The sequence below is a fragment of the Oryzias latipes genome, chromosome 9, assembly GCF_053564925.1.
Source record: "Oryzias latipes strain Hd-rR chromosome 9, Olatipes_Hd-rR_3.1".
Classification (NCBI taxonomy): Eukaryota; Metazoa; Chordata; class Actinopteri; order Beloniformes; family Adrianichthyidae; genus Oryzias; species Oryzias latipes.
In genome coordinates this window covers 20,890,659-20,913,081 of record NC_136245.1, presented here as the reverse complement: position 1 = coordinate 20,913,081, position 22,423 = coordinate 20,890,659, and the positions used below count along the sequence as shown (strand labels likewise).

Genomic DNA, 22,423 nt, shown 5'->3' with positions numbered 1-22,423 from the left:
CTATTGTGCATTTTATTTTATTGTTTTGCATTTCCGATTCACATCATTTCTGCCTCGTCATTGGTGACGTACGCGGAAGTGCCGCCAAAAACACCGCTGTTGCAAACTTCAAAACCTCCGGCTCCACGGATGTGTACGGTATTTATCTGATTATTGTTACCGTCTGCCTGAAAAACAGGCATGGTTTGGAATGTACTGTTGGTTGGATTCAACCCGAAACAAAACGAACAATAATAATTAAGCCACAAAAGGACTGTTTATCAGGATCATTGTACCGGGAGATTTTGAAAAGAGTCGATGTAATTTGGAGAAGGCCAAGATACTGCAAAGTAAATTAAGAAACTTTGGAAGATGGATAACGAGCCTGCACAAACCAAAGATGAGGGCTTCCTCTCCAGGATGGCCCTAAATGACAACAAGGCGGGGATGGAAGGTCTCGACAGAGACAAGATCAATAACATCATCATGGAGTCATCCAAGGTGAGTTCCCACAAAATGTACACACAGAATATGTCAATAACTTTGTTATAAATAAGTGAGACACTTTATTATGCAGTAATCTATTAAAGACGACATGCTTTGGACAAATTAAAGTGTGACATATCCACTACACTGACAAACAATCTGAATATTCCAGCTGCTGCCAGAATGTTGGTTCTAATTCTGCTTTTGAGAATTCTTTTTGAAAGTTGAACATATAAACAAACTTTAAACCAGATCTTGTGTTGCATTTATTTGCTGTCCGGATGCTGATTCTAAATAATGAACAATGGATCATTGCAACCAGTGGTGTCACTGAGAAACTCGTCTTTTTGCTTTAATTCTAATATCATCAATGCATTTTTTTATAGGTGTTACTTTTATGTTTCAGTACCTTTAGAATTTGATATGAGCGACCAGTAAATTATTTGTTTCTCTGATAAAATCCATCTTGGTTTTGTTCCATTGCAGGGATCCAAATTTTATGAGAATGAGCTGAAGAAAGATCAGCAGGTAAACCAGCGCATTGAGAAAATGATGCTCCAAAAGGCAAACATTACACAGGCACAGCTGAAGAAAGCCCAAGCACAGGTTAAAACCTTTCAAGAAATTTCCACAATTAAGATTATTACACGCACTTTTTAGAAACTTGATAACTGAGGAACTGCTGCATGACATTTTCAAGCTCGTGTCTTTGTAGGTTGAAAAGATGGCTTTAGCACTGGAGAGAAGTCGGGATTTAAGCCGGGTGATTGTGCATGTGGACATGGACGCTTTCTACGCTGCTGTGGAGATGAGAGACTGCGCCGAGTTAAAGACAAAACCCATGGCTGTGGGATCCATGAGTATGCTGGTGGGGAAAACTATACTTTTACACTACAGATGATCTAAAATCCTGTGTATGAAAACAAACCAAACATCTTTGTGTGTGTGTGTGTGTGTTTTTTTTTAAGTCAACATCCAACTACCTTGCTAGAAAATATGGGGTACGAGCTGCCATGCCTGGCTTCATTGCAAAGAAACTCTGCTCTGATTTAGTCATTGTTCCACCCAACTTTGATAAATACAGAGCTGTCAGTGATGAGGTGAGAGGGAAACACACGTCTTCAATGTTAACAGTTTTTCCGTTTTTTAAGAGCCTCATAAATGTCTTGTCTTTGATAGATAAGGGAAATTTTTGCAGACTACGATCCCGACTTCCTACCAATGAGTCTGGATGAAGCCTATCTCGACTTTACGGAGCACTTGGAGCAGAGGCAGACTTGGCCGGAGTCCTTGCGCACACATCGCTACTCCTCCAAGAGCATCACGACAGGCATGTAGATACAAAAAAAAACGCATACGAGAAACATATTCTATAGATTCTTAGTCAAAGTTAACATTGTGCAAAAACGCTTTTGTGCAGCTGTAAAGGAAACCCCAAATCCTAAAGATACAGAAGCAAAGGATGAGGACCTTTCTCCAATTCTATTCAATGAAAGTCCAGGTTCCCCTCCTGGCCTGGACGGCTCCAAAGGAGCTAATGGGGGTTCAGAACTGTTTGGGACGTCTGTTGAGGAGGCTGTGAGAGAGATGCGCTTCCGTATTGAGCAAAAAACAATGCTAACAGCCAGTGCAGGTAAAAAAAAAAAAAATCATACAAATCTTACTTGTCATAAAATAAATGTCACTATGTCTCCCAATAGAAGCACTATAGTCCTACAGTTTAACACCACTATAAGCTTTGTGCTTTCCCAGTAAAAATTTGTTTAAACAAATTGTAAAGAGAGTAGTTCTGGTAATTTTCCTTCGATTATAAGGAATTATTTTGAATTGTCTGAATATTTTTTATAGTAAACTTTAATATGTGTTTATTTACAAATCATTTGTTGAGTCATATTCACAAACCTTCCAGGAATTGCTCCGAACATGATGCTTGCCAAGGTTTGCAGTGACAAGAACAAACCCAACGGACAGTACAGGCTTCCCCCAACAAGAGAAGCAGTCATGGACTTCATTCAGGATCTTCCAGTTCGCAAAGTATGCAAAAAGGATTAAAGACAGAACAAATCTAAGTCTAAAGGCTGTGAATGCGCTCTGGGTGGTCTTACTTGTTTATGATAAATGTAACAAGAGATAAAGCCCAGCGTAAGATACAATTTTAAGAATATACCTTTCTGTAAGCAGTGGTTTAGACGATGGTAAATGAACATGCGTTTACAAAGAAAACCTTTCTTTTCTGTTCTTCCAGGTTTGTGGGATTGGGAAGGTCAGTGAGAAGATGCTAAACGCTTTGGAGATCACAAAGTGTTCCCATCTCGGCCAGCAGATGGCGCTATTGTCTCTCCTGTTCTCTGAAACTGCCTGTCAGAACTTCATGGAGGTTTCTCTGGGTCTGGGTTCCACACGTATATCCAGGTGACTTGCTGACTTAATAAAAGTCTAAATAAAAGAGCCATTTATAGAAAAACAAAACATTTTCCTGTCTTTACAGACACGAAGAAAGAAAAAGCATGAGCATTGAAAGGTTTGTGGGTTTTTTTTAACCAGCTGTTTAAAAATAGTTCTTCCAATTCTTGTTTTTACTTTGTAAAGCACCTCGGATCTTTTATTTATTTAGTTGTTCTGCTTGATATTGACAGGACGTTCAAAGAACTGAGTGATGCTGAGGAGCAGTATTCTTTATGCAGGGAGCTGTGTAAAGACCTGGCAGAGGATATGAAGAAAGAAGGTCTAAAGGTACAATGAGAGGATCGCTTAATGTTTAAAAAGTAAACAAATATTGTGTGCTTATCAAAAAATGAAGCAAACTCAAATGTGGTTCCCAGATAGTTTGTCCTGAACTTAGCTTTTTGATTAAGCCTCATATGATTGTGTCAAACTAAGCAAAAAAAGAGTTTTGGATCTATTTGAACTAAAGTTGATGTTGAAGTTGATGTTTATAATAAGAAAAAAGTGGTTTTATTTGTTAAATCCCTTAATGCCTGAATTTTTTTTTTACCAGTTACAAAAAAAAAAGTTACTGTGGTTTTTGCTTTTCAAGTAGATGCTAAATTAAACCTATGATAACCCATGGTGACTAGTGTAACAGAAAAAAAAAACTTCAAAAATGTGTAATCAACTTAGTATATCCCTTTTAATTTTAACTTTAGGAAAAATGGGTTTGGTTCTGACTTAATGGAAGTTTGGAGTAAAAATGGTTTCATGCATATTTGCATCAATAGGCATCAAGGGGTTAAATCAAAGAAAGAAAAACACCACATTTTCCAGGAATAATCCTAAACACCAAACTGAGTTTTACATAATTGCCTTCAAGTGTCCATTCATTTTGGAATCCTGAGAATAAGGAAGGACTCCTTCTCAACTCCTGTAAATGCAAAAAAATAAAATAAAACCACTGCTGAGATATTAGACGCTGTTATCAGCTTCAGAAGTGTCTCCCTGGGAGATAATCACATTTTTATGAAACCTCACAAAAGGTCGTCTGATAAACCTGCTCCTGAGATGAGAGCTGAGACAGATTTTCATTGCTCTTCCATTTACAGCCCTTCCGCTCAGTGCTATCGATCTCAGTAACCATAGGAGGTTGTTGGAAGTGGACCTAACTGTTTTGTTTGTTTTTCTCTCTTTGTGAAGGGGAAAACTGTTTCGCTGAAGCTCAAAAACGTGAACTTTGAGGTGAAAACCAGGGCACAGACTCTACAGTGTGCAGTTGCTGCAGAGGAGGAGCTATTTGCCGTTGCCAAGGATCTACTGAAAACAGAAATAGACAATGAGAGCCCTCATCCGCTCAAGCTGAGGCTCATGGGTAATTCAATTTAGCTGTACAACTGACACATTTATTAATGAAACTACGTTGGAATAAATCTAAATATGTGACAGATGTAATTATACACATGGCATTCATTCAGAGGCTTTCTATCATGTTTGTAGGTGTTCGAATGTCTGCCTTTGTCAGCTCAGACCATAAAGCGCCAACGCAGAAGAGCATTCTCGGCTTTCTTAAGTCGGGAAGTAGTGGATCCTCTGAAATAAAGGGAGAACCTTCCAATAATCCCTCACAAGCTTCCCAGCCCATGGCCTGTCCATCAGTGCAGACTGCTAAAAGAAAAGAAGAGGTTTTTCTGCACTCAAGGAAACCAGAAGAAACCCGGAATGGTGGCCAACCCCAGCAGTCTTTTTTCCAACAAGCTCAGGCTAAGAGACTGCAGCTTCACGTGTCGAGTGTAAACACACAGGATGAAGGACGTGGAGCGGAGGCCAGAGGGATTTCCCCCATAGGGGCTTGCTCCAAAGAAAGTGCGCTTTCATCAGCGGCGTTGAACAAGACTGGAGGTTCGGTCTCACAAATGCTGGAAAATAAACGTGCCGCTCCTGCGGGGGACCATCCATCCACATCTGGCTGTGAGGCCCGCCCCCAAATCCTAATTTGTCCTGTGTGCTCCAGCAAAGTGGAGACGACTGATTTGAATGTCTTTAATAGACATATAGATTTATGCCTTAATGTTGCCTCTACAAACCCAAAGAAAAATGAGTCCGAGTCTGTTTATGATGAAGAGAAATGCCTCCAAGACCAAGAATGCAAAGAGCTGAACAAACGGAAAGAGCGGAGTGAGGCTGAAGAGGAGCAGCCCTTCGGCAGCAAAGAGTCCAGCAGAGTTTGCCCACGGGGGGGCCAACACGGCGGCTCGATTCAAAAGGTTTTCCTGACCCAAAGCGACAGCAAACCCACAACCTCGCAGAAGTGTCAAGGGAAGCGTTCCGACCTTGTTTGCCCAGTGTGTCACCTGACCCAAGAGACGGACGACCTCGCCGTCTTCAATCGCCATGTTGACCTCTGCCTGAACCAGGAGGTCCTGCATGAGCTCAAAGGACAGACGACATTTTCCCAGAATCCATCTGTAGTTAAGAATAGCAAAAACATAGGTAAGAGCCCGTAATTACTTCTATTTCTTTTTGCGTTTTTACATTAATTCAGTTGCTGGTTTGTGGCCAAAATCTCTTTATCCATTCAACTCTGGTTTCAAAAAGAAGTCAATGTTTTTAAAGTGCGTTTTTGTTTACCTGGAAAATGCTCCTATGCGTTCCGGAGCTTCTGTCTGGCCGCTTGGTGGATTGTCAGCGGCCTTATGACCTTGGTTTTTACTGCTATTGACATTGTGTGAGAGGTTTGTATTGATTCAGACTGACAAAAGACATCTCATTTCACCCCATGAAGCCTCCTTGGCCCCTCCACCTTGGAAACGGCTAAATCCCCCTCCCACCTTTTTATTTCCCGACAATAAACTGAAGCCTGGGTTCACCCTTAACAAAGCTGTGCCTAAAAACAGCAGTCTTTATTGTTCTATAGAGGTGCTGCAGCTGTGTTTCCTTCTGTATTTTCAGGGAAAATGTTTTTTTTTGTTAAACTCTGCATCACTGGTGTTTGTTTCTGTTTGTAGCCAGTACAAATCTCCCACCAATGCAAGCAGGCAAAGTCAAAAGCAAAAGGTGAGAAATGTTAATACACGTCTCCTATTATTAGCAATTACGGTAGTAAATTAATTATTTCTGCTTTCTTTTCTCTTAGACGAGGCTCACCCTCCTCTCTTCCCTCTAAAAAGTCGAGGAGCCTCGGCCTTTGCAACACCATCGACAAGTTCCTCAGGTGACACTCAGCCATGCAGAGCGCCACTTCCTGTTTGGGTGAAGTTTAGAGCCAGCCGAATCCTGGACGCACATGGACTCACCAGCTCAAACGAACACATCCATGGGCTGAGGCGAAGCACCTTTTAAACCATACTTAAGCCAAACGTAACATTAAAGACGTGGAGCTCATAACATTTTAAGTAAACAGAATAATATTTATTGATAATGTCACCTTTTAATGCCTCGTTTTTATTTGCTAATTTTATAAAGCCAATGCTGTTTGATGAAAGTAAAATTATTTGGGAAATTAATATTTATCTCTTATATAAACAATAATATATTTTGTTTAATAAAAATGCTAAATTAGTTTTATCATGGATAGACTGCTTTCATAATTTATTTTATAGATATTCTGCATAAACATTCTTGTCTCTTTTTAACTCTGCACCATGTTTCCTCCTCATCTTGATCATGTGGGCTGAATTGTTATCATTTATCTAATTCTGCAATCATTTTGGATAAGTGGTCCAAATATTACTCTTCAAGTAATGCCCCCATAAAAACTAAATTCAATACTTCTGTTTAAAATGGAGTAATTTGTATACATTGTTTTTATAATAAATCATACTTTTTTTAAACTGTTGATATTTTTTCAATTTCTTCAAACTGTGTGGTTGTATGCTGGAGCTCTCACACACAGAAGATACATTTCAAAACACAACCTGAAACTTAATTGTCAATTCAGGACATTTACCAAATTCACTTACCGGTAATCCCCTTTGAGGTCAGAGGGATGCTGGAGCCTATCCCAGACACAGTTGGGCAGAGGCAGGGCACACTCTTGATGAGTTGCCAGTCCAATGCAGGACCACGCAACCTTACACTCACATTCACACCAAGGGAGAATTTAGAGCAGACATGTTCTAAGTCTGGCCCGTGTTCAAATTTCCATAAAATCTTTCATAAAATCAATAAAATGCGGCCCCCCAGCACTTTATAAAAACTGTTTGGATAGTTCTTCATTGTGGTTAGCCAAATTACATTTTCCCATTCATCATGAAGAGGCACTATCAGACGAGACATGCTATCTACGACAAGCTAACTGGGAATAAACGGTGTGAAAACTTTGACAGGGACTTTGGTAAAAATAAAAAATAAAAAACATTTAGATGTATTTGCTGTAAAATAAAAAGTAAAATGTTCATTTTAGTTTAAATTTAATGCGGCTAAAATGGTTAAAAGAATGCCAGGCCAAATGGTAGGCCCTCACACATTTCCATGCATGCACGAGGAGAACATGCAAACGTCACACAGAAGTCTTGATATGGAGCATGTCCTTTTCACTATAAGGTGAGGTAAGTGCTAACCACTGCACCTCTGTGCAGCCTACATTTGTAAAAATGGCTCTAAAATGGGGATATTTTGTGATTATATTCAGTTAGCGAATCAGAAAACAACAGCAACATTTGGAAAAAACAGCTTAGAGATACTTTGAGAGCTTTTTTAAAAAATAATTCTATATGCAGTTTCACCTCATCCATTAATTTTGACTCCAGTCAACCAGATGCCACACATGCATTCATCAAAACCAACTTTCTAAGCTTTTCAGAGAAGCCTTTATGGTAAATAGGACCAATATTTCCTTAAGTAACAAGTAACACTTCACATGGGACGTCAGTTATAAGAAAGAATGTAAACAAAACAGGTATTTCTGTCAGTGGATAATAAATTATAAAAAGTACCGCCCATTCCATATAAAGATGAAATGTGTCATGTTACATATACTTTGTGTTTCCACTAACCCTTGAATGGGCGTGAGCAAGTAGAGTAAACATGAATCAGCGTCACAATGTTAAGTAAGGACTGTCTGCTGTTTGGCAACTGGGCTAATGTGAAACTGGACCAAGAAAAGTCAGGCTTAAGATCCCTTCTCCACTGAGATTCCCAATGGAAAAAAGAACTTTGGCTTTAGGGAACTTGATCAAGGAGCGACGCCCCAAGAAGGGAACCCTCGACCCTCGAAAGTGGATGAGCCAAAAGAATGCCAGCGAGTTTGATGACTTCATGCACACCAAGGCTTCAGACGAAGACACGGACAACGGCTTCAACGACGAGGAGATGTGTGAGTGTGCAGTTAGACAAAAAAGGTGGAAAATAGAGACTTTTTTCTCCTGGATAACAGTTGGATAGATATTCATGTGAAGAAGGATACAAAAAAGCCAAAATAATAATAAAAAGTGCATCTCATCATTATGACATCTTCAGGAAAGAATTATGATCTTTTTAAATTTGATGTTTCATTGATTATTTATCTCTTTTCAATCAGTCCATTCTTTAAATAAATGTCCTCTGGTGTGCATTGATCAATTATCTTTCTGATGTATTGGCTAAGTTTTGACTAAACTTTGGGAGTCTGACGGACTCATATTTTACTCAAATACGTTTTTTTAAGGAGTACCCAGAAAAAGCTTTATACCAAACCAAATTAGGTCTCATCTGTCTGTTTGTTCAGCTGCAGTCTTTGCAACCAAGGCATGTTGTCATCCTCAAAATATATCATTATTTTGTTTTTTCCTTGTACTGTTATGTACTTTCATACGTTATGCTAAATGAGGAATCAATGGAAATCAGCTTAATTGTTGCCAAGCTACTAAATGACCAATTTGACCACACTTTTCTTTGCCAAATACAGCTTTCCTGGATGTTTGAGTGCATGTTGAAACAGTTTGTTCTTTTTCAACATTTTTTGTTTTAAATTATAAGTTTACATTTTCAGATGTTCCATTAATAAACCGATTTTGCAGCATTTGACGTCTATCATTTCAAGTAAAACAGTAAATGTTTTCTTAGCTTTTCGACAAACAGTTTTTACTGTTTGTTTAGCTGCTGGAAAGTAAATGGAGTCTCTGTGTGTGATGTCACTGTTGATCTGAGGTTGTGCATACCTTTATAATAAGACATAAAAAGTACCAGATCTTTTTTTTTTTAATGTCTTGACTGTTGAAGCCATTGAACTGAAGGACGGTATTCTTTTCATTTTAGGAGAAGACTCTTTATATACAGAATCCCCTGCTTGGGCGTACGTGTGGGCGGGAAGCTTATGTTACTCTTTGTTGAGATTTTTACATTGTTTTGTTGTGTATTATGCTCTGTACATAATGCAATATATACTTGAAAGTTATTGAGCATCCATTTGCAAAGGTATCTGGTCTATTGTGCAGTGCTGGAAGGAGAAAAGCAGTTTATAGAAGCAGCCAAGAGAAATGACGTGGCGTCCATGAAGGTTCTTGGAAAAGGTCTGAATGCAAATGCAAAGAATGCGGTGGGTCTGACTTCACATGCTTTCTGCATCATAGGATATCGAGGGAAGAGTTTTTGAAAAGCCTTCATTATGACTAATAGTTTGTGTTTTCTTGCATTCATCAGCATGACAGAACTGCGCTTCACTTTGCAGCAGCCGGCAGAAAGAGCGAAGCTGTTCAGTTTCTTCTGCAGCGCAGGGTCAAGGTAGATCAGAAGGACAAGGTGAGGAGAAATGTTTAAACCACGAACAAATAGACGCTTTATATTTTTTTTAACTCGCCAGCTTGTCTTGGTTTGACAGTATGGCATGACACCCATTCATCTAGCTTCCTGGTTTGGCAGTTTAGAGATCCTGAAATTGTTAGTTCAGGCTGGAGCTGAGCAAAAAGTTGAGAATGAGGTACAGTATGTTGATTCTTTGTTTTTTTTAATTAAATAAAATATGCACACTTTTTTCTTTTTGAATTCAATTATTAAACAAGATCAAACATCTTAAACAAAAGTCTTTATTTGATTCAAAGTGATCTTTACATGCATTTTCCCTCAGGATGGACTGAACATCATGCACTGTGCTGCCATCAACAACCACACGGAAATTTTGGAATATATTGTCAATGGCCTGCAGATGAAAGAACTAGATAAAGACGATCAGGTATCTGTTGAGCACTCAGCTTTCATGAATGTTAATACTACATGCAGTGCTGACCCCGCCTCTGGTTATATCCTTCAGCTAGGGCGTCGGCCTTTTGCATTAGCAGCAGAGCATGGCTGCGTTGAAATGTTAAAGATACTAATGGAGCCCTATAACATGGCCACCATGAAGCCCAACAAGGTGCGTTTCTTAAATGTTGTGGCATCATCCTTTAACCAAACCTGCTTGGTCTTAGAAGGCCCTTAATTTAATCTATCCTTCAGTTTACACGTCACATCTGCAAAGAAAAAAAAAATCTGTCTATGACATTGGCTGGTTTCCTCCCTCCCTTCTGCCAGAAAGGGGACACGCCTCTGCACTTAGCTGCCAGGAACGGCCACTTGGAGGCCGTCCAGCTACTACTGCAGAGCTTTGATACTCGGGATGAAGTCAATATGGTATGCAATCAGTGTAAACATGACCTGTATTATCCACAGGATAATACGAAAGAAGCAGCAAACATGCTGCAGTTCCTTTCACACATACAGTAATCTTGAATTTATTCAGGCTCCTGGCATTATATTATAGTAAATCATTTACAAATGATTGGTACAACTGTTTACCCAGATACATAATATTAACCAATCGTATTTTAGTAGTCTCTGTTTATTTTTGAACCTTTTCTTGGTTTTGAGTAAAAATACCTTAAACATTAAAGTTAATAAAGGGTCCATGTTGCAGGATGGCGAGACAGCTTTGTACCAGGCAGCACACAACAACCAGGAACAGTGTGTTCTGGCCCTGCTGGAGGGGGGCTGTGACCCCAACATCATCACAGCGGTACAAGGCACCACACTGACTCAAGATATTAAATCTGTGCTCCCCTGCCCTGCTATTAATGCTAATGCCCTATGATATGTTCCAAGTCAAACTTTAGGTCAACAGTAGAGTATGTGACAAAATGAAAATCAGGTGGTACAGCTGATTTTGTGCTTTCTGAAGGCCAAATGTAACGCTCTTCACCCCGTTTCGGAAAGAGGAGAGGCTTCTCTAGTTCAGCTCCTCTTACAATACAAAACTGATGCTGACGTTCAAAATCAGGTGAGAAACCCCAAACTAAGATCACTTACTGTCTATTCTTTACTTGCTGCCATTTTCTTTTCACCAGGGACTTGTGCAATAACAGTGCTTTTGTTTGCTCTCAGCACCTGGAGGCTCCGCTTCACCTGGCAGTGAGGAACAGTCGCATTCCTGTAATCCATTCTCTTCTTGCAGCAGGATGTAACATCAATCTCACTGATAAGGTGTGAGCAGCTTGGTAACACAGTGAAAAGCACTCTTGCAAACAGGAAACTACTAAAATTGCACCACCCTGTTCTCCAACAGAGATCCCAGACCGCCATGCATTTTGCCGCAGAACTTGCCCAAACTGAACTTGTGGAGATGCTTCTAAAAGCTGGAGTTGATCTGACACTCCAGGACAAAGTAAGAAGTCTGCTAATCTGCACAACTGTAAAACTGATCGTAGAAAGACTAAAGAGCAGACATTTATGTGATTAATTCATAATGCAAGGCACGTGCAATATGTTTAATAGATATTAAAAGTCCATTGAAATGATGTTTTCCATTTGGATCTTGAGCAGCAGGGTAAGACGGCTCTGGGTGTTGCAGCCAGAGCAAACAAGGTGATTATTGTGGACATGATCATCAAAGCAGAGAGATACTACGCCTGGAGAAAGGTGAGTGTCAAATGAACCCTGCATTTGACCATATTTACTGTTGATTCATCAACCAATTATATCCATTACAAATTATTCCTTTGTTGGGTCATTTGTATAAAGCATCAGTGCAAAAATTCTGACAGCCAATTTACTATCATTAAATCAAAAATACCCATGATTCATCAACATCATCGGTTTTAGTCATCTTTAACTCTTCCATTTATTTTGTTAATCACTCACTTGTGTGACATGCCAATAATTTCTAACCATGCTAACCAATCTCTGGCTGTTGGCCTTTCTGACATGATTTAATTGCCCTTTTAGGCCCATCCGGAACCTAATGAAAGGGTTTGCAGCGAGTATCCGCTAACATTTAAACTTGACCACCGCCATGAGACAAAGCATCTCCGTTCAATGGCCTGGCGCCTTGCTCATCAGCTCCTGAAAGCAGGAGACTGGAAGAGACTGGCTGAACACTGGAATTTCACCAAGGAGCAAGTTTCTGCTATTGAGGAGCAGTGGACAGGTGCCACCAACATATTCTCCATTTTTGCTTCAAAAAGGAATTCAGAACTCAAACATTTTTTTAAATCTTGTCTTCCTGTTTAGTTCCCCATATCTTTGCAAGAATTTTAAAGAATTCCAAATTTGTGTGTGCTTAAATATACTTTTTATTGCAATTCCTGTGTTTGTTCACAGGTCAGCACAGCTATAAGGAACACGGCCACAGGATGCTGCTTATCTGGCTCCACGGGGAGGAGCTGGCTCAGAGGAATCCAGCTAAAGAACTGTACCAGGACCTGATCACCTCTGGGAACAGGAAAGCTGCAGGTGGGCTCAGTTACCAGGTTTCAGAAAAGAAATGTAGTTACGAATGCAAAACCACTGCGCTGCATTTTGTGCCTCTGCCGATGTTTTTTTTCTAAATAAGTGTGTCTTTTATTTTCCAGATAAGATTCGGGAGGAGGCGGAGCACAGAGGCCGCAAGAGCTGCAGCATTTCATGAGAAACTGCTGACATGTTGCACCTTTTTAACAACTGAAGAACACACAGTCTGCAATAAAAAAGATTTATTTTTAAAATACTGTCAGATTTGTTATAATATGGCTTAGTTTAGTTAAGTTAAGGACACACAATAGATGAGAACACCTTCATAGTTGCATAATTACACGTAAAATTGTCCCAGAAAAATATTCACCTTCACATTTTATTGTTTAAATAGGATCTAGAGGTAGTAAAAAAAAAAAATCTAACAGATATCAAAGTCCTTCACATAAAAAACGACACTAGAGGGACAATTTGAGGCAAAATTGGATTTAAATGAATGTAATACTTTTTTTTGCATAGAAAGGTAAACTCCTAAATTGAGTCTATTTGATGTTGCGATCATTCAACTACTTTGATGGAGTGCACATGGCACGTGCTGGCGTGTGTTCGTGATGACCCTCTGCTGGCAGCGGGGGCCTGGGTTTGCTGTGACGAGCGCGGGAACTTAGCAGCTGTGGCTTGTCCAATGGTGAGCTGATTAAAAAATAAAAAAACTTTTTAGAGCTTCATTGGACTAATTAGTCAAATTATGAAACAGATTGTAGTTTGAGAGAGAATAGTAACCTGTGAGATGGGATGATGACGTTCAATTATCACGGAGCTCATCGGTGGAGCGACTCCCATCACCTGTAGGTTGGCCCGTGGTGCCTTACTAACGTCTGCCCGCGCTGTGATACGAGCTGTGACCGTTTTTGCAGGCTTTTGTTGACTTGATGTGACAAATCGACCACTAACCTGCCACAAAAACATCAAATGCATGTAGTAAATGCAAGGATCCTTTTTTTTCTATGTCCTCTTTGGATGAGCTGTTTAGGAATGAATTGGGGTTCAGTTTGAATTAATATGGGATTATAACAAAAATCTTTTAGAAAAACAAACAAACGTATTTCTTCAAATAGTTGACAGTAAAGTTCCGGTACATGGTTGCATCACAGCAGGAAGATTCACATCAGCAAATCGAACCTGTTTCAGAGAACTGGAAAAGCCGCCAAGTGGAACGGAGCTGTGCACAACAGTCGTGGGAGGTCGTCCTTCTTCCTGAGACATAGGAGCTCTTGAACCCAGCTAAGAAAAAGGGAACATAAGAAATATATATAAAAATAAATAAATAAAGAAAGAAATGTCCTTGTTTAAATTTGATTTTAAACAATATTACAAATCAAACTATATTCAATGTACAGACGTTTTGGTACAATAGTATTTGAATGTTTAAATGGTTGAAGCATTTATTAAGGTAAAAGAAACTGCATGACCACAAAGGGTGTGAATAAATGTGTTTAGACGAAATTATCATCCGCGCCTTACTACGTCATCTGCTTCACTTTGGGGGGGTTCTGGGTGGTCAAAATGGAGCGGACTGAACCTTGAAGAGGTGGTGGGATATGGCTGAAAATGAGTCGTTGTGGCCGATTCCTGCTGAAAATCTACAGGAAAAATAGTAAAAAATGAAATTAAAAAAAGAAATCATGCACTTGAACAAATCGTTAAGCAATAATGTTCAGAACAGGTTTTTTTATTTATTTAAAAATGTAATTACATTTTATATGCAGGCTAAATCTCCATACTGAATGAACACACACAAACCGTGCTGTTCTTGTGGCGGAGGCTGCTCAGGTCGTCCTTCTGTGGAGTGAAACATGCTCAGAGCTTCCATGTTGAGAGCACAAACACCTCGCATGAAGGCTTTCTTCATGGAGTCTTCATACTGCTCCCGCTCTAGCCGCAGTCTGCATATCTCTGACTGAGCCTTCTCGATGGTCTCACAGTGCTGTGGACACAAAAAACAACATTTATGAAAGACATTTAAAAAACAAAAAAAAAAACAATAAAATTTCAACATCTTTTACTTTTCAATCTTTTTTTTGTGGAATCTTTCCTATGTGGGATGAAAGAAAAGAAGTGTAGGACCAGCACCAAAAATAAGAACATTTAAAGTTAATTTAATGACAAACGACTTGTGCAAAACAAAAAAAGTATTAAAAACTTGACAGTGTATAAAATGTAAAAATGGTCATCTAAAATCATAAAAAACTGCACAATTAATATGTAATAATGTAAATTCTATAAGTGCAAAATTGAGATTTGTGGGTATTTGTGCAACCATTCTCCCACTATAAGATCACAATAGAGCAGAATTAAACGTTTATTCAGCACACTTGTCAATGTCATATACTGTGTGCAGGTCTTTCATTCACTTTGGCGTATTTACCTCGGCCAGCTTGGCCTCATATTCGTTGGATAAGCGGGAGCAGACCTCTTCAGCCCTCAACCTGCAAGCTCGTTCCACCTTCACCTTCCAGTGTTTCTCAATTAGAGAGTGCCAGGCAAACCACACTTTCTTCTTCAAATGGAAGCTGTAGTGCTGCTGTGCCATCTGGAGAGCATAAGCCTGACAAAGAACATGGTGATAAACAAAATGAAATAGCAGCCTCACTGGAGCAGCTGAGCTTCTAAAATCCTTGTCTGTCATGCTTTTATTGGATTAAAAAAAGAAAAAAAAAATCCCACAATTCTTCATTTTTTAAATAAAAATCAGAGAACAAGAGTTAGTAATTGTTTCAAACATGAATTGTTATCTTAAAAAATAAATAAAGACAACCTCTTCTTTGGCCTCAGTGTGCCTGATTCTCCATTGGGTGAGGGCCTTCATCTTTTCCAACTTTTCCTTCTGTTTGTCCAACACCTGACTTAGGTTCACAATCACCTGCAGAAGAATTACACGATGATGTCACTCAAAAAAAGGACACCAGATGCTTCTGGTTCCCTTTTTGGAAACCCTTTTTTTTTTATAAAGGATTTGATGCTTCTGGTTTGAAAACAAGTAATGGAGTCCATACCTGATCCTTCCTCTGGTTGGAAGTCTCGTAGGTGTGTAGCAGTTCCTTCAGGCTGTCCAGCTCTGATTTCAGGCCAGTTGTTTGGGCTGCATGTCTTTCCCTCTCCTTCATCATCTCCAACCGGTGTTGCTCCATGAAAGCAAACTTCCACTTCTGTAGCTCAGTCAATACATTTGTCTAATTGGTTGGCAGAGGGTGGAGACAGCAAACATAGGCACAAATGTGTAAAGCACTTGTTTAAAAAAAAAAAATGGGTCAAATCTTTGGAACTGACAGTTACAACATGCTGGTATTCCAGGTTAGCTCTCTTTATTTTTCCAAACAGTCCCTTGTGTTGTACATGTGTTGTGTTGCCTCAGCTTCTTCCAGTTCAAAGTCTGCTCAACTATCAGCACCAATTAGCAGGTGAATTGGTTTTTAAATGCACCTCAAAAAGCTGTACAAGACCAGAAGAAAAGGGCAAGTCAGACAACCACACGGGGTCACCCATCTCCTTCTGAATCCCTCCTTTGAGAGTTGGACATCTAACTGAAAGGTCATTACATTTCCAGACAAAAAGAGATGTCACCAAAGCATTGAGATCAAAAGTTCCTTTCATAAGCGCTGACCTGGCATTCAGAACTAGCTCTATTGAAGAGTAATGGTTCTATTACACCGATAGGAATACTTATTGCCATTTCAAATATGCTGCCAATCTAACAAAATGTTCAGTTATGAACCACATTCACATTTCAGGCAGTAACTCAAGACTGTAAGTTTCAGAATATTTCTTTAAAAAGAAAGGAAATTCTGAAAGAGCAGGTCTGTGGCTACATAGATATTAAAGAGCGTTTTAAAAAAATGTGTTTTTTTATTATTTTGCTAAGCAATGATATACCTCCATTCTAGATAAAAGTAGACAGAATTAATAAAGTAATATTAGTAATATTGATACAGTAATTATTCAAAAAAATTAGAGTAATTAAATGAGTTGTTTTTTCACGATTTTACAAATGCACCATTTGAAAAAAAAAAAAGAAAAAAAAAAATCACACACATTAAAATATTCTGATATTGGAAATTTTTGTTTTGTGTCTTTAAAAGTAGTTTTTCCTTGAGAGTGCAGTTATTTTCATAAAGAATAAAGGGACATTATAGTTTAAGCAGTATTTTTCAGGGCAAGAATGATGCAAGATGGACAGATGTTCCTCTGTTTTTGGAACAAAAATTTGGAATTGTTTGGATAAAGATCTTAGTTAATATTGTAAAAGAAAATGTAGGTTTTTGTTAAAATGTCAAATAACTGGTCAATACTAGTGAAATGTAATTATGTAATATAAAACATGTATGTATTGTATTTGGTTAAGTATTTTGATTCTATGTTTGTGGTATTTTTGTCAACTTGATGTTAACTTTTGTTTGTGTGTGAATCACATCTTGGTTTTGTTTTCTGGATGGGCGCTGATAAGAACGATGCTTCAGCCCGGTAAGAACCAGATCAACTTCAAACTTCAAGTAGAAAATATTCTTTACCTTTAAATTGTTGCTCCAGGTGTCCAGAATGTTCTCCATCTTGCTCATGTTCTCTGGTGTGATAAAGATCTCCCTCATTGCAGACTCGTGGAGGTCTGGGCTACTTGACCTGGAACCCTCAGACGGGACCTGGAAGTGGTCCGAGCGAGTGTCTGAGACCCCCGATGCTCTGTCAGGAGATTGACCTGGCCTTCTTTCATCTTAAGGACAAACAACACCCAAAAAAAAGGCAAAGGCAATGAATCAGCAGCTTACAAATGCAATGAATGTGTAAATGCACATTGGAGGGGTTCGGTGTTTACTTCTTAATTCCGAGGCTCTTGAGCGCGTGGAAGGTTCAACTATCAGGGGGGATGCATGTGATGACCTCACGCTCCTGCTGGAATGCCTCCCATCTTTAGCTTCTGTTGCAGAATCTGGGGAAACAGTAGCTCCGGCATTTCACTTACACAAGACGGTTAATGAAAGAACATTCTTAAATGAAAATACAGATTGCGCAAAAGTGCAGACTTCAGGCCAAAGAAGGAAGGTTAAAAACCTAAAGTGATGAGGAGAGTACTGAATAACATGAGCTTGGCTTCTCGTCCGAAAATGCATTTATGTGAGCATCCTAATTAAATTCTGCAGAGGGAAGGAGTAAAAGCCTGTACTCTGCAGAGCAGTGTGGGCAGAGCTCCAGGAGATCATTACCAATCAGCTTGTCTGCTCTCTCCATCCCTGTGTGAGGCTCCATGACAGTTCAAGCACTAAACCACCACTAAGAGCTGCAACTGGAGGGAGGGAGGGGGTGGGGGGTGGAGCTGATGGACTGTTTAAGACGTGGGGATCGCACGGAAAGACCAATACAAGATGCAGTTTGACAGACTGATATAAAGATCCTTACTGCCTTACATACTTAAAAAAAAGAGAAATTGGAGGACGGGACTACATGGTTTTCCCAAGTTTTGATGGTAAATCTTTTTTGACAGGTGATCAAGCAGCAAAGCCGGAAATCTCTCATTTTAAGCCTTCTTTCAGATCAGTTACCTAAATGTATGTTTATCAATACCTCCTGAAAGTACCTGGAAGGTGCTGTGAATTTGTCTCTTCTCTGCTCTGGAAAATTGGGCTCCTCCGCCGAGTGCCGGCAAGAGCTTCAGCCTTCGGAGTGACAACAGCGTAGCGGAGAAGCTCCTCATATTCATCCTGTTGTTCAAACATAAATACACACATAGGAATGTGAGCCTGGAAATTCAAAGTGACACAATAAAGAACAATCTTCCAGATTTACCATTTTTTATTTGTGCCTACATTTTCTGAATTACATTTTTATTAAAATAACTTTCAACTGTTATCTTATGGTGTTTTTTTTCCCCCCCATTTTATTAACAATATGTTGTCTTTTAAAGAGAATACCATTACAAACAAGTTTATTAACTTTGTTTTAAGATCGGCGTTCAAAAATCTAAACTTTAAAAACAATGGGAATTACAGCAAAATGTTGCACTGGATTTATTTCAACGACAGTTATTTTTTAATATAATTTTTTTAATGAACCACAAGCCAAAAGAAGAATTTCACTGATACATCTCAAAGTTGTTTTTTGTTTTGTTTTTTTAAACTTGATCATTAGGCATTCAAAGCCAAGAATGTACATTTGAGTATTATACAGGAATCAATAAAATTATCTTTAAAAATCCAGTTGATTTCCCGGCTTAGTAAGCAGCAATGTAAAAAAGAAAACATACACAAATACATGAGCAAAAACTTGCATGTGTAGGGCAAAAAAAAAAGACAAAAAAAACACTAGGAGGCAAAACCTTTGATTTCAATATTCTAGTGCCTTATTTAGGGGCAAGTTGTAATTATTTGCTGACTGAATATTTATATGTAAATAGTTCCTCCTGTAACTAAAACACTTAATAAAAAAAACTAAGGCTGCACGATATGAGGAAAACTTGCGAAATGCGATATAAGTGATCAATATGGTGATAACAATATAATTTGCGGTCTATAAACAAATAGAAAAATAACCAAAAACATTATTCCCATTTCATTGCAACAGTTTAAAAATTATACTCCAAATGACCCTCATCGACATCGGTGACAATCGTCTAACATATTAGGCCTCCATCTGATTGGTAAACAATGGGTAGGCGTCCATCTGATTGGTCAAAACATAAAGGGATTTATTTGATGGGTTAAATGCTTCAAGCTGCCATAAGATTGTTTTAACACATTTTGGGTTTACGATTTATTGCGATATTCACCGTCTTTCGCGATATGCATATTGCAGAGCTGGCTATTGCGATAACGATAAATTTGCGGTATATTGTGCAGGCCTAAAAAAAACCTTTATTAAGGCAACTTGTTTCTTTGCTTCAGCTTACACCAATGAATCCTCTGTAAAACTAAATAAATAAGTAAATAGATTTTTAGGTAAAACAAACAAAAATAAACAACTTGGAGTTGCAAAAAAGGACAAACAAATGCATCAGAGAAATGATAAGTCTTCTATCAAACAAAAACCCATGTACTCATTAGTATAACTTAGTAGCAGGACTTTATGTAACTGTGGCCTATGTGTCTGAACTCAAACATGGGAGTTCAACTGTTTTTGCCCCTTTTTTTTGGGCACAAAAATAAGCAATCTTGTGTAAGTGTGCAATAATACATGTTTAGGAAAGATTCAAACAAATGGGATCTTAACTAAACAATGGTGGGACTGTAATGAGTCATTTTATGATGCATTTTAGCCACCTGAAGCTCAGAAGACACAGAGCTGCCCCGGTCTGAGTCTTTGGGTAAAACAGGACTGGCTGGATCCTCTTCATCTGAAGACATCTGGGCAGCAGAAAAGCAACAGAGAATAACAAGAAAAGAATGAAACTTCTCATTAAAGCAGAAAAAAGCGAGATAAAAATCACCGATTCCCATAGATGAGATGTGATAAGCAATGTTAACTTCATAAATACATATAAAGATATTTTAACTTAAGCTCTTAAGACATGGCGTCCACATTGTGTGGGCATCACATATTACCAGAGTATCTTTCTATCTGCTTGACTGGGGTCCTGTGACTACGTGTGTAGAGGGTTAGCTCAATATAGCTCGAGTCAGTCTTAAGGTTAAACAAGATGTTTTCGAACATGATCGGCGCCAATTCGTATAATCCAGACTGAGGCTATAATAAACGTCACGAAATTAAAATTGGAGAAAAGTTACATGCTTATCAAAGTAAACAATTTTATTATGTCTGTTACGATAAAATTCAAATAAGGTAGTATTTTTGCAGCTTACTTAACTCAGTTGACCTTTCAATATTGTCAAGATTTATAATTGATCTAACAAACCCTGGCATAACGCTAAAGCATCCCAACTGTGTTAAGCTAATTCGACAACTGTGGGACACATTCACACAGCACCGGAGGACGTACATTATTTTATAGCAGCAGATTAAAAAAAATAGCAATAAAACTAAAGTCTACACAAACTTACTGTGTGCAAAAAAATCTTCGTAAAATTCCAATTTCCACCTACTCGGTTTCACGTTAGCAGCCAGTTGGAAAGTGCTGGCCTAGCCTTTTGAAATAGAGTGACACTCAAAGAACACGCCTGCTGATTGGTTTCTGTTGTGGACTCACCTTGTAACGTCGTTCATGGTTGGTCCAGTTGTTTCCATGGCAACGGAACTTTTGAAAAGACGCGTGTTCCTGTTGCAGTTAAAGGAAACCCAGCAAAACAAAATTTTAGTAAAAGTCCAATTTGAAACGAAGACTATAAATACATTTGTTTAAAACAGGACAAAATAAAATAAAAAAAATAATTAAAAACAAAATAAATAAAATAAAATAAAATAAAAGTAAGACTTTAGGTCTTTGACAATGTAATAATATTTTTTTTCAGGGTCTCCAGAACCTACAGAGCATATGTCCCTTTATTAATCCTGTGAACATTTCCGTTGTTTTTCATGTTATTCATTACCCATTCAAAGAAAACGAAAAGGCTTACAAATACAATTTAAGCCATTACCTGTACACACCTGTCAATGGTTTAAATCTGGAGTCTCAAACTCACAACCCATACACCAACCTTGCAACTTGCTATTAAAAAAAAAATCCGCCTTTTCTAGGTTTTGTCTTGTTTATTCTGTATTTTTTCATCACTTAAAAGTGTTTTGTAAATGAAATGATCCATGATCAATATCATGGCAGCAACAGCAAAAAAGTTGATTGTTTTAAAATTAGCCAAAGAAGTAGAGCTCTAATGCTGCAAGAATTACAGTTACTACAGTTGCTCTACATATATTGAATGTGTCATGTGGGACTAAAGTGTGGGAGATAAAGTCACAGAGATTAGGCAAGCGAAGAAAAAGTTGCAGCATCAAAGAGAATTATCTTATATTGATTATTGAGGTATTGTCTGCCCAAATAATTGTAAATAGGTATTTATACTATTTAAAGTTATTGAAATAGGAAAATGAGCAACAGTTCTGTCACAAAACTCTCCAGAGAAGTAGCTTTTTAATGGTTGAAGGGCTTCAATTTGATTTAAGAATCCATAGAATAAGAAGATCAGAACCTACCATTTGCCATTTTGGGTTTTACAATCTCTCTAATGAAAACATTTTTTTTGGACATACATGTCCTTTTTTTAACATTTAGAACAGTAATGTGGCAGAGGTGGCCACTGGCTCATTAGAAATAGAACCCCTTGTGGCACAGCAGTCCCAGCAGTTTGGCAGTGCTCTGACAGACTCTGGAGAGAAGAGACATATGGTCCTTCTCAGGCAAGACAGAGCTATGAGGAGGAGAAGAATTGGACATCAGCCTCACCACCTGGACTGAGTTCTTCCTTGTCCAAGGAGGTCCCATCAGCGCTGTCATGAGATCTACTTGCTGATTACAGAAACAGAGCAGTTAAAAGATGGTAATACAAAGTTTTTCATTAAAAATAGACAGTGTGGCAAAAAAGTATTTAGTCAGCCACCAATGGTGCAAGTTCTCCCACTTAAAAAGACGAGAGAGGCCTGTATATTCAATTATAGGTATACCTTACCTATTAGAGAAAAAAAACGAGAAAAAATGAAAAGAAAATCACACTGTCTGATTTTTAAAGAATTTATTTATAAATTATGGTGGAAAATAAGTATGTGGTCCCAAACAAGCATGATTACTGGCTCTTACAGACCTTTAAAAGTCTTCTGTGAGAGGCTCCTCTGTCCTCCACTCGTTACATGTATTAATGACACCTGTATAAACTCGTCATCTATGTAAGAGACACCTGTCCACAGCCTCAAACAGTCA

General features: G+C 38.5%; 3 protein-coding genes across 11 annotated transcripts; 2 read left to right on the top strand and 1 right to left on the bottom strand.

The window, feature by feature from the left end:
* The first annotated feature begins 39 nt into the window (after nt 1-39).
* Nucleotides 40-6,725, top strand: polk (polymerase (DNA directed) kappa). The gene is made up of 14 exons (XM_004072630.5): nt 40-480; nt 952-1,071; nt 1,181-1,333; nt 1,434-1,565; nt 1,645-1,795; nt 1,886-2,098; nt 2,375-2,499; nt 2,711-2,877; nt 2,954-2,986; nt 3,102-3,198; nt 4,096-4,267; nt 4,393-5,385; nt 5,901-5,949; nt 6,029-6,725. Exons 1-14 carry the CDS (start codon nt 352-354, stop codon nt 6,108-6,110), a joined length of 2,616 nt encoding a protein of 871 aa, XP_004072678.1. The 5' UTR covers nt 40-351; the 3' UTR covers nt 6,111-6,725.
* A 1,192-nt stretch (nt 6,726-7,917) lies between these two features.
* On the top strand, nt 7,918-12,892 carry ankdd1b (ankyrin repeat and death domain containing 1B). Of its 4 annotated transcripts, none has more exons than XM_004072631.5 (15): nt 7,918-8,209; nt 9,309-9,409; nt 9,514-9,612; nt 9,692-9,790; nt 9,938-10,042; nt 10,121-10,222; nt 10,381-10,479; nt 10,763-10,861; nt 11,024-11,122; nt 11,227-11,325; nt 11,408-11,506; nt 11,665-11,760; nt 12,067-12,268; nt 12,442-12,573; nt 12,693-12,892. In XM_004072631.5, the coding sequence occupies exons 1-15, from the start codon at nt 8,035-8,037 to the stop codon at nt 12,746-12,748; spliced, it is 1,662 nt and encodes a 553-aa protein (XP_004072679.1). In that variant the 5' UTR covers nt 7,918-8,034; the 3' UTR covers nt 12,749-12,892. The 4 variants fall into 4 exon arrangements, with proteins under 4 accessions (XP_004072679.1, XP_078808398.1, XP_078808397.1 ...); XM_078952272.1 differs by having other exon boundaries at nt 10,306-10,479; XM_078952271.1 differs by having other exon boundaries at nt 9,938-10,222.
* Nucleotides 12,798-22,010, bottom strand: poc5 (POC5 centriolar protein homolog (Chlamydomonas)). 6 transcript variants are annotated; one of them, XM_078952269.1, is made up of 14 exons: nt 21,953-22,010; nt 20,762-20,830; nt 19,878-19,961; nt 18,187-18,323; nt 17,441-17,554; nt 17,139-17,338; nt 15,627-15,803; nt 15,389-15,493; nt 14,999-15,178; nt 14,374-14,557; nt 14,095-14,213; nt 13,753-13,854; nt 13,354-13,524; nt 12,798-13,263 (listed from the first exon to the last, which is right to left on the bottom strand). In XM_078952269.1, exons 2-14 carry the CDS (start codon nt 20,797-20,799, stop codon nt 13,129-13,131), a joined length of 1,746 nt encoding a protein of 581 aa, XP_078808395.1. In that variant the 5' UTR covers nt 20,800-20,830; nt 21,953-22,010; the 3' UTR covers nt 12,798-13,128. The 6 variants fall into 6 exon arrangements, with proteins under 6 accessions (XP_078808395.1, XP_020561647.1, XP_078808394.1 ...); XM_020705988.2 differs by having other exon boundaries at nt 18,200-18,323; XM_078952268.1 differs by having other exon boundaries at nt 18,200-18,323; nt 21,956-22,006.
* Nucleotides 22,011-22,423: the final 413 nt, after the last annotated feature.

Excerpts from the sequence above, each read along its gene's own strand:
- polk (XM_004072630.5), top strand. The coding sequence starts at position 352 with ATGGATAACGAGCCTGCACAAACCAAAGATGAGGGCTTCCTCTCCAGG. Across the intron at positions 2,500-2,710 it reads AGGATCTTCCAGTTCGCAAA|GTTTGTGGGATTGGGAAGGT; the intron begins GTATGCAAAAAG and ends CTGTTCTTCCAG. Across the intron at positions 2,878-2,953 it reads GGTTCCACACGTATATCCAG|ACACGAAGAAAGAAAAAGCA; the intron begins GTGACTTGCTGA and ends CTGTCTTTACAG.
- ankdd1b (XM_078952270.1), top strand. The coding sequence starts at position 8,035 with ATGGAAAAAAGAACTTTGGCTTTAGGGAACTTGATCAAGGAGCGACGC. Across the intron at positions 10,862-11,023 it reads ACCCCAACATCATCACAGCG|GCCAAATGTAACGCTCTTCA; the intron begins GTACAAGGCACC and ends TGCTTTCTGAAG. Across the intron at positions 11,326-11,407 it reads ACATCAATCTCACTGATAAG|AGATCCCAGACCGCCATGCA; the intron begins GTGTGAGCAGCT and ends GTTCTCCAACAG.
- poc5 (XM_020705988.2), bottom strand. The coding sequence starts at position 22,003 with ATGACAGCGCTGATGGGACCTCCTTGGACAAGGAAGAACTCAGTCCAG. Across the intron at positions 20,831-21,952 it reads GGAAGAACTCAGTCCAGGTG|GAACACGCGTCTTTTCAAAA; the intron begins GTGAGGCTGATG and ends TAACTGCAACAG. Across the intron at positions 13,855-14,094 it reads AAAGTGAAGCAGATGACGTA|CTGGGTTCAAGAGCTCCTAT; the intron begins GTAAGGCGCGGA and ends CCTTTTTCTTAG.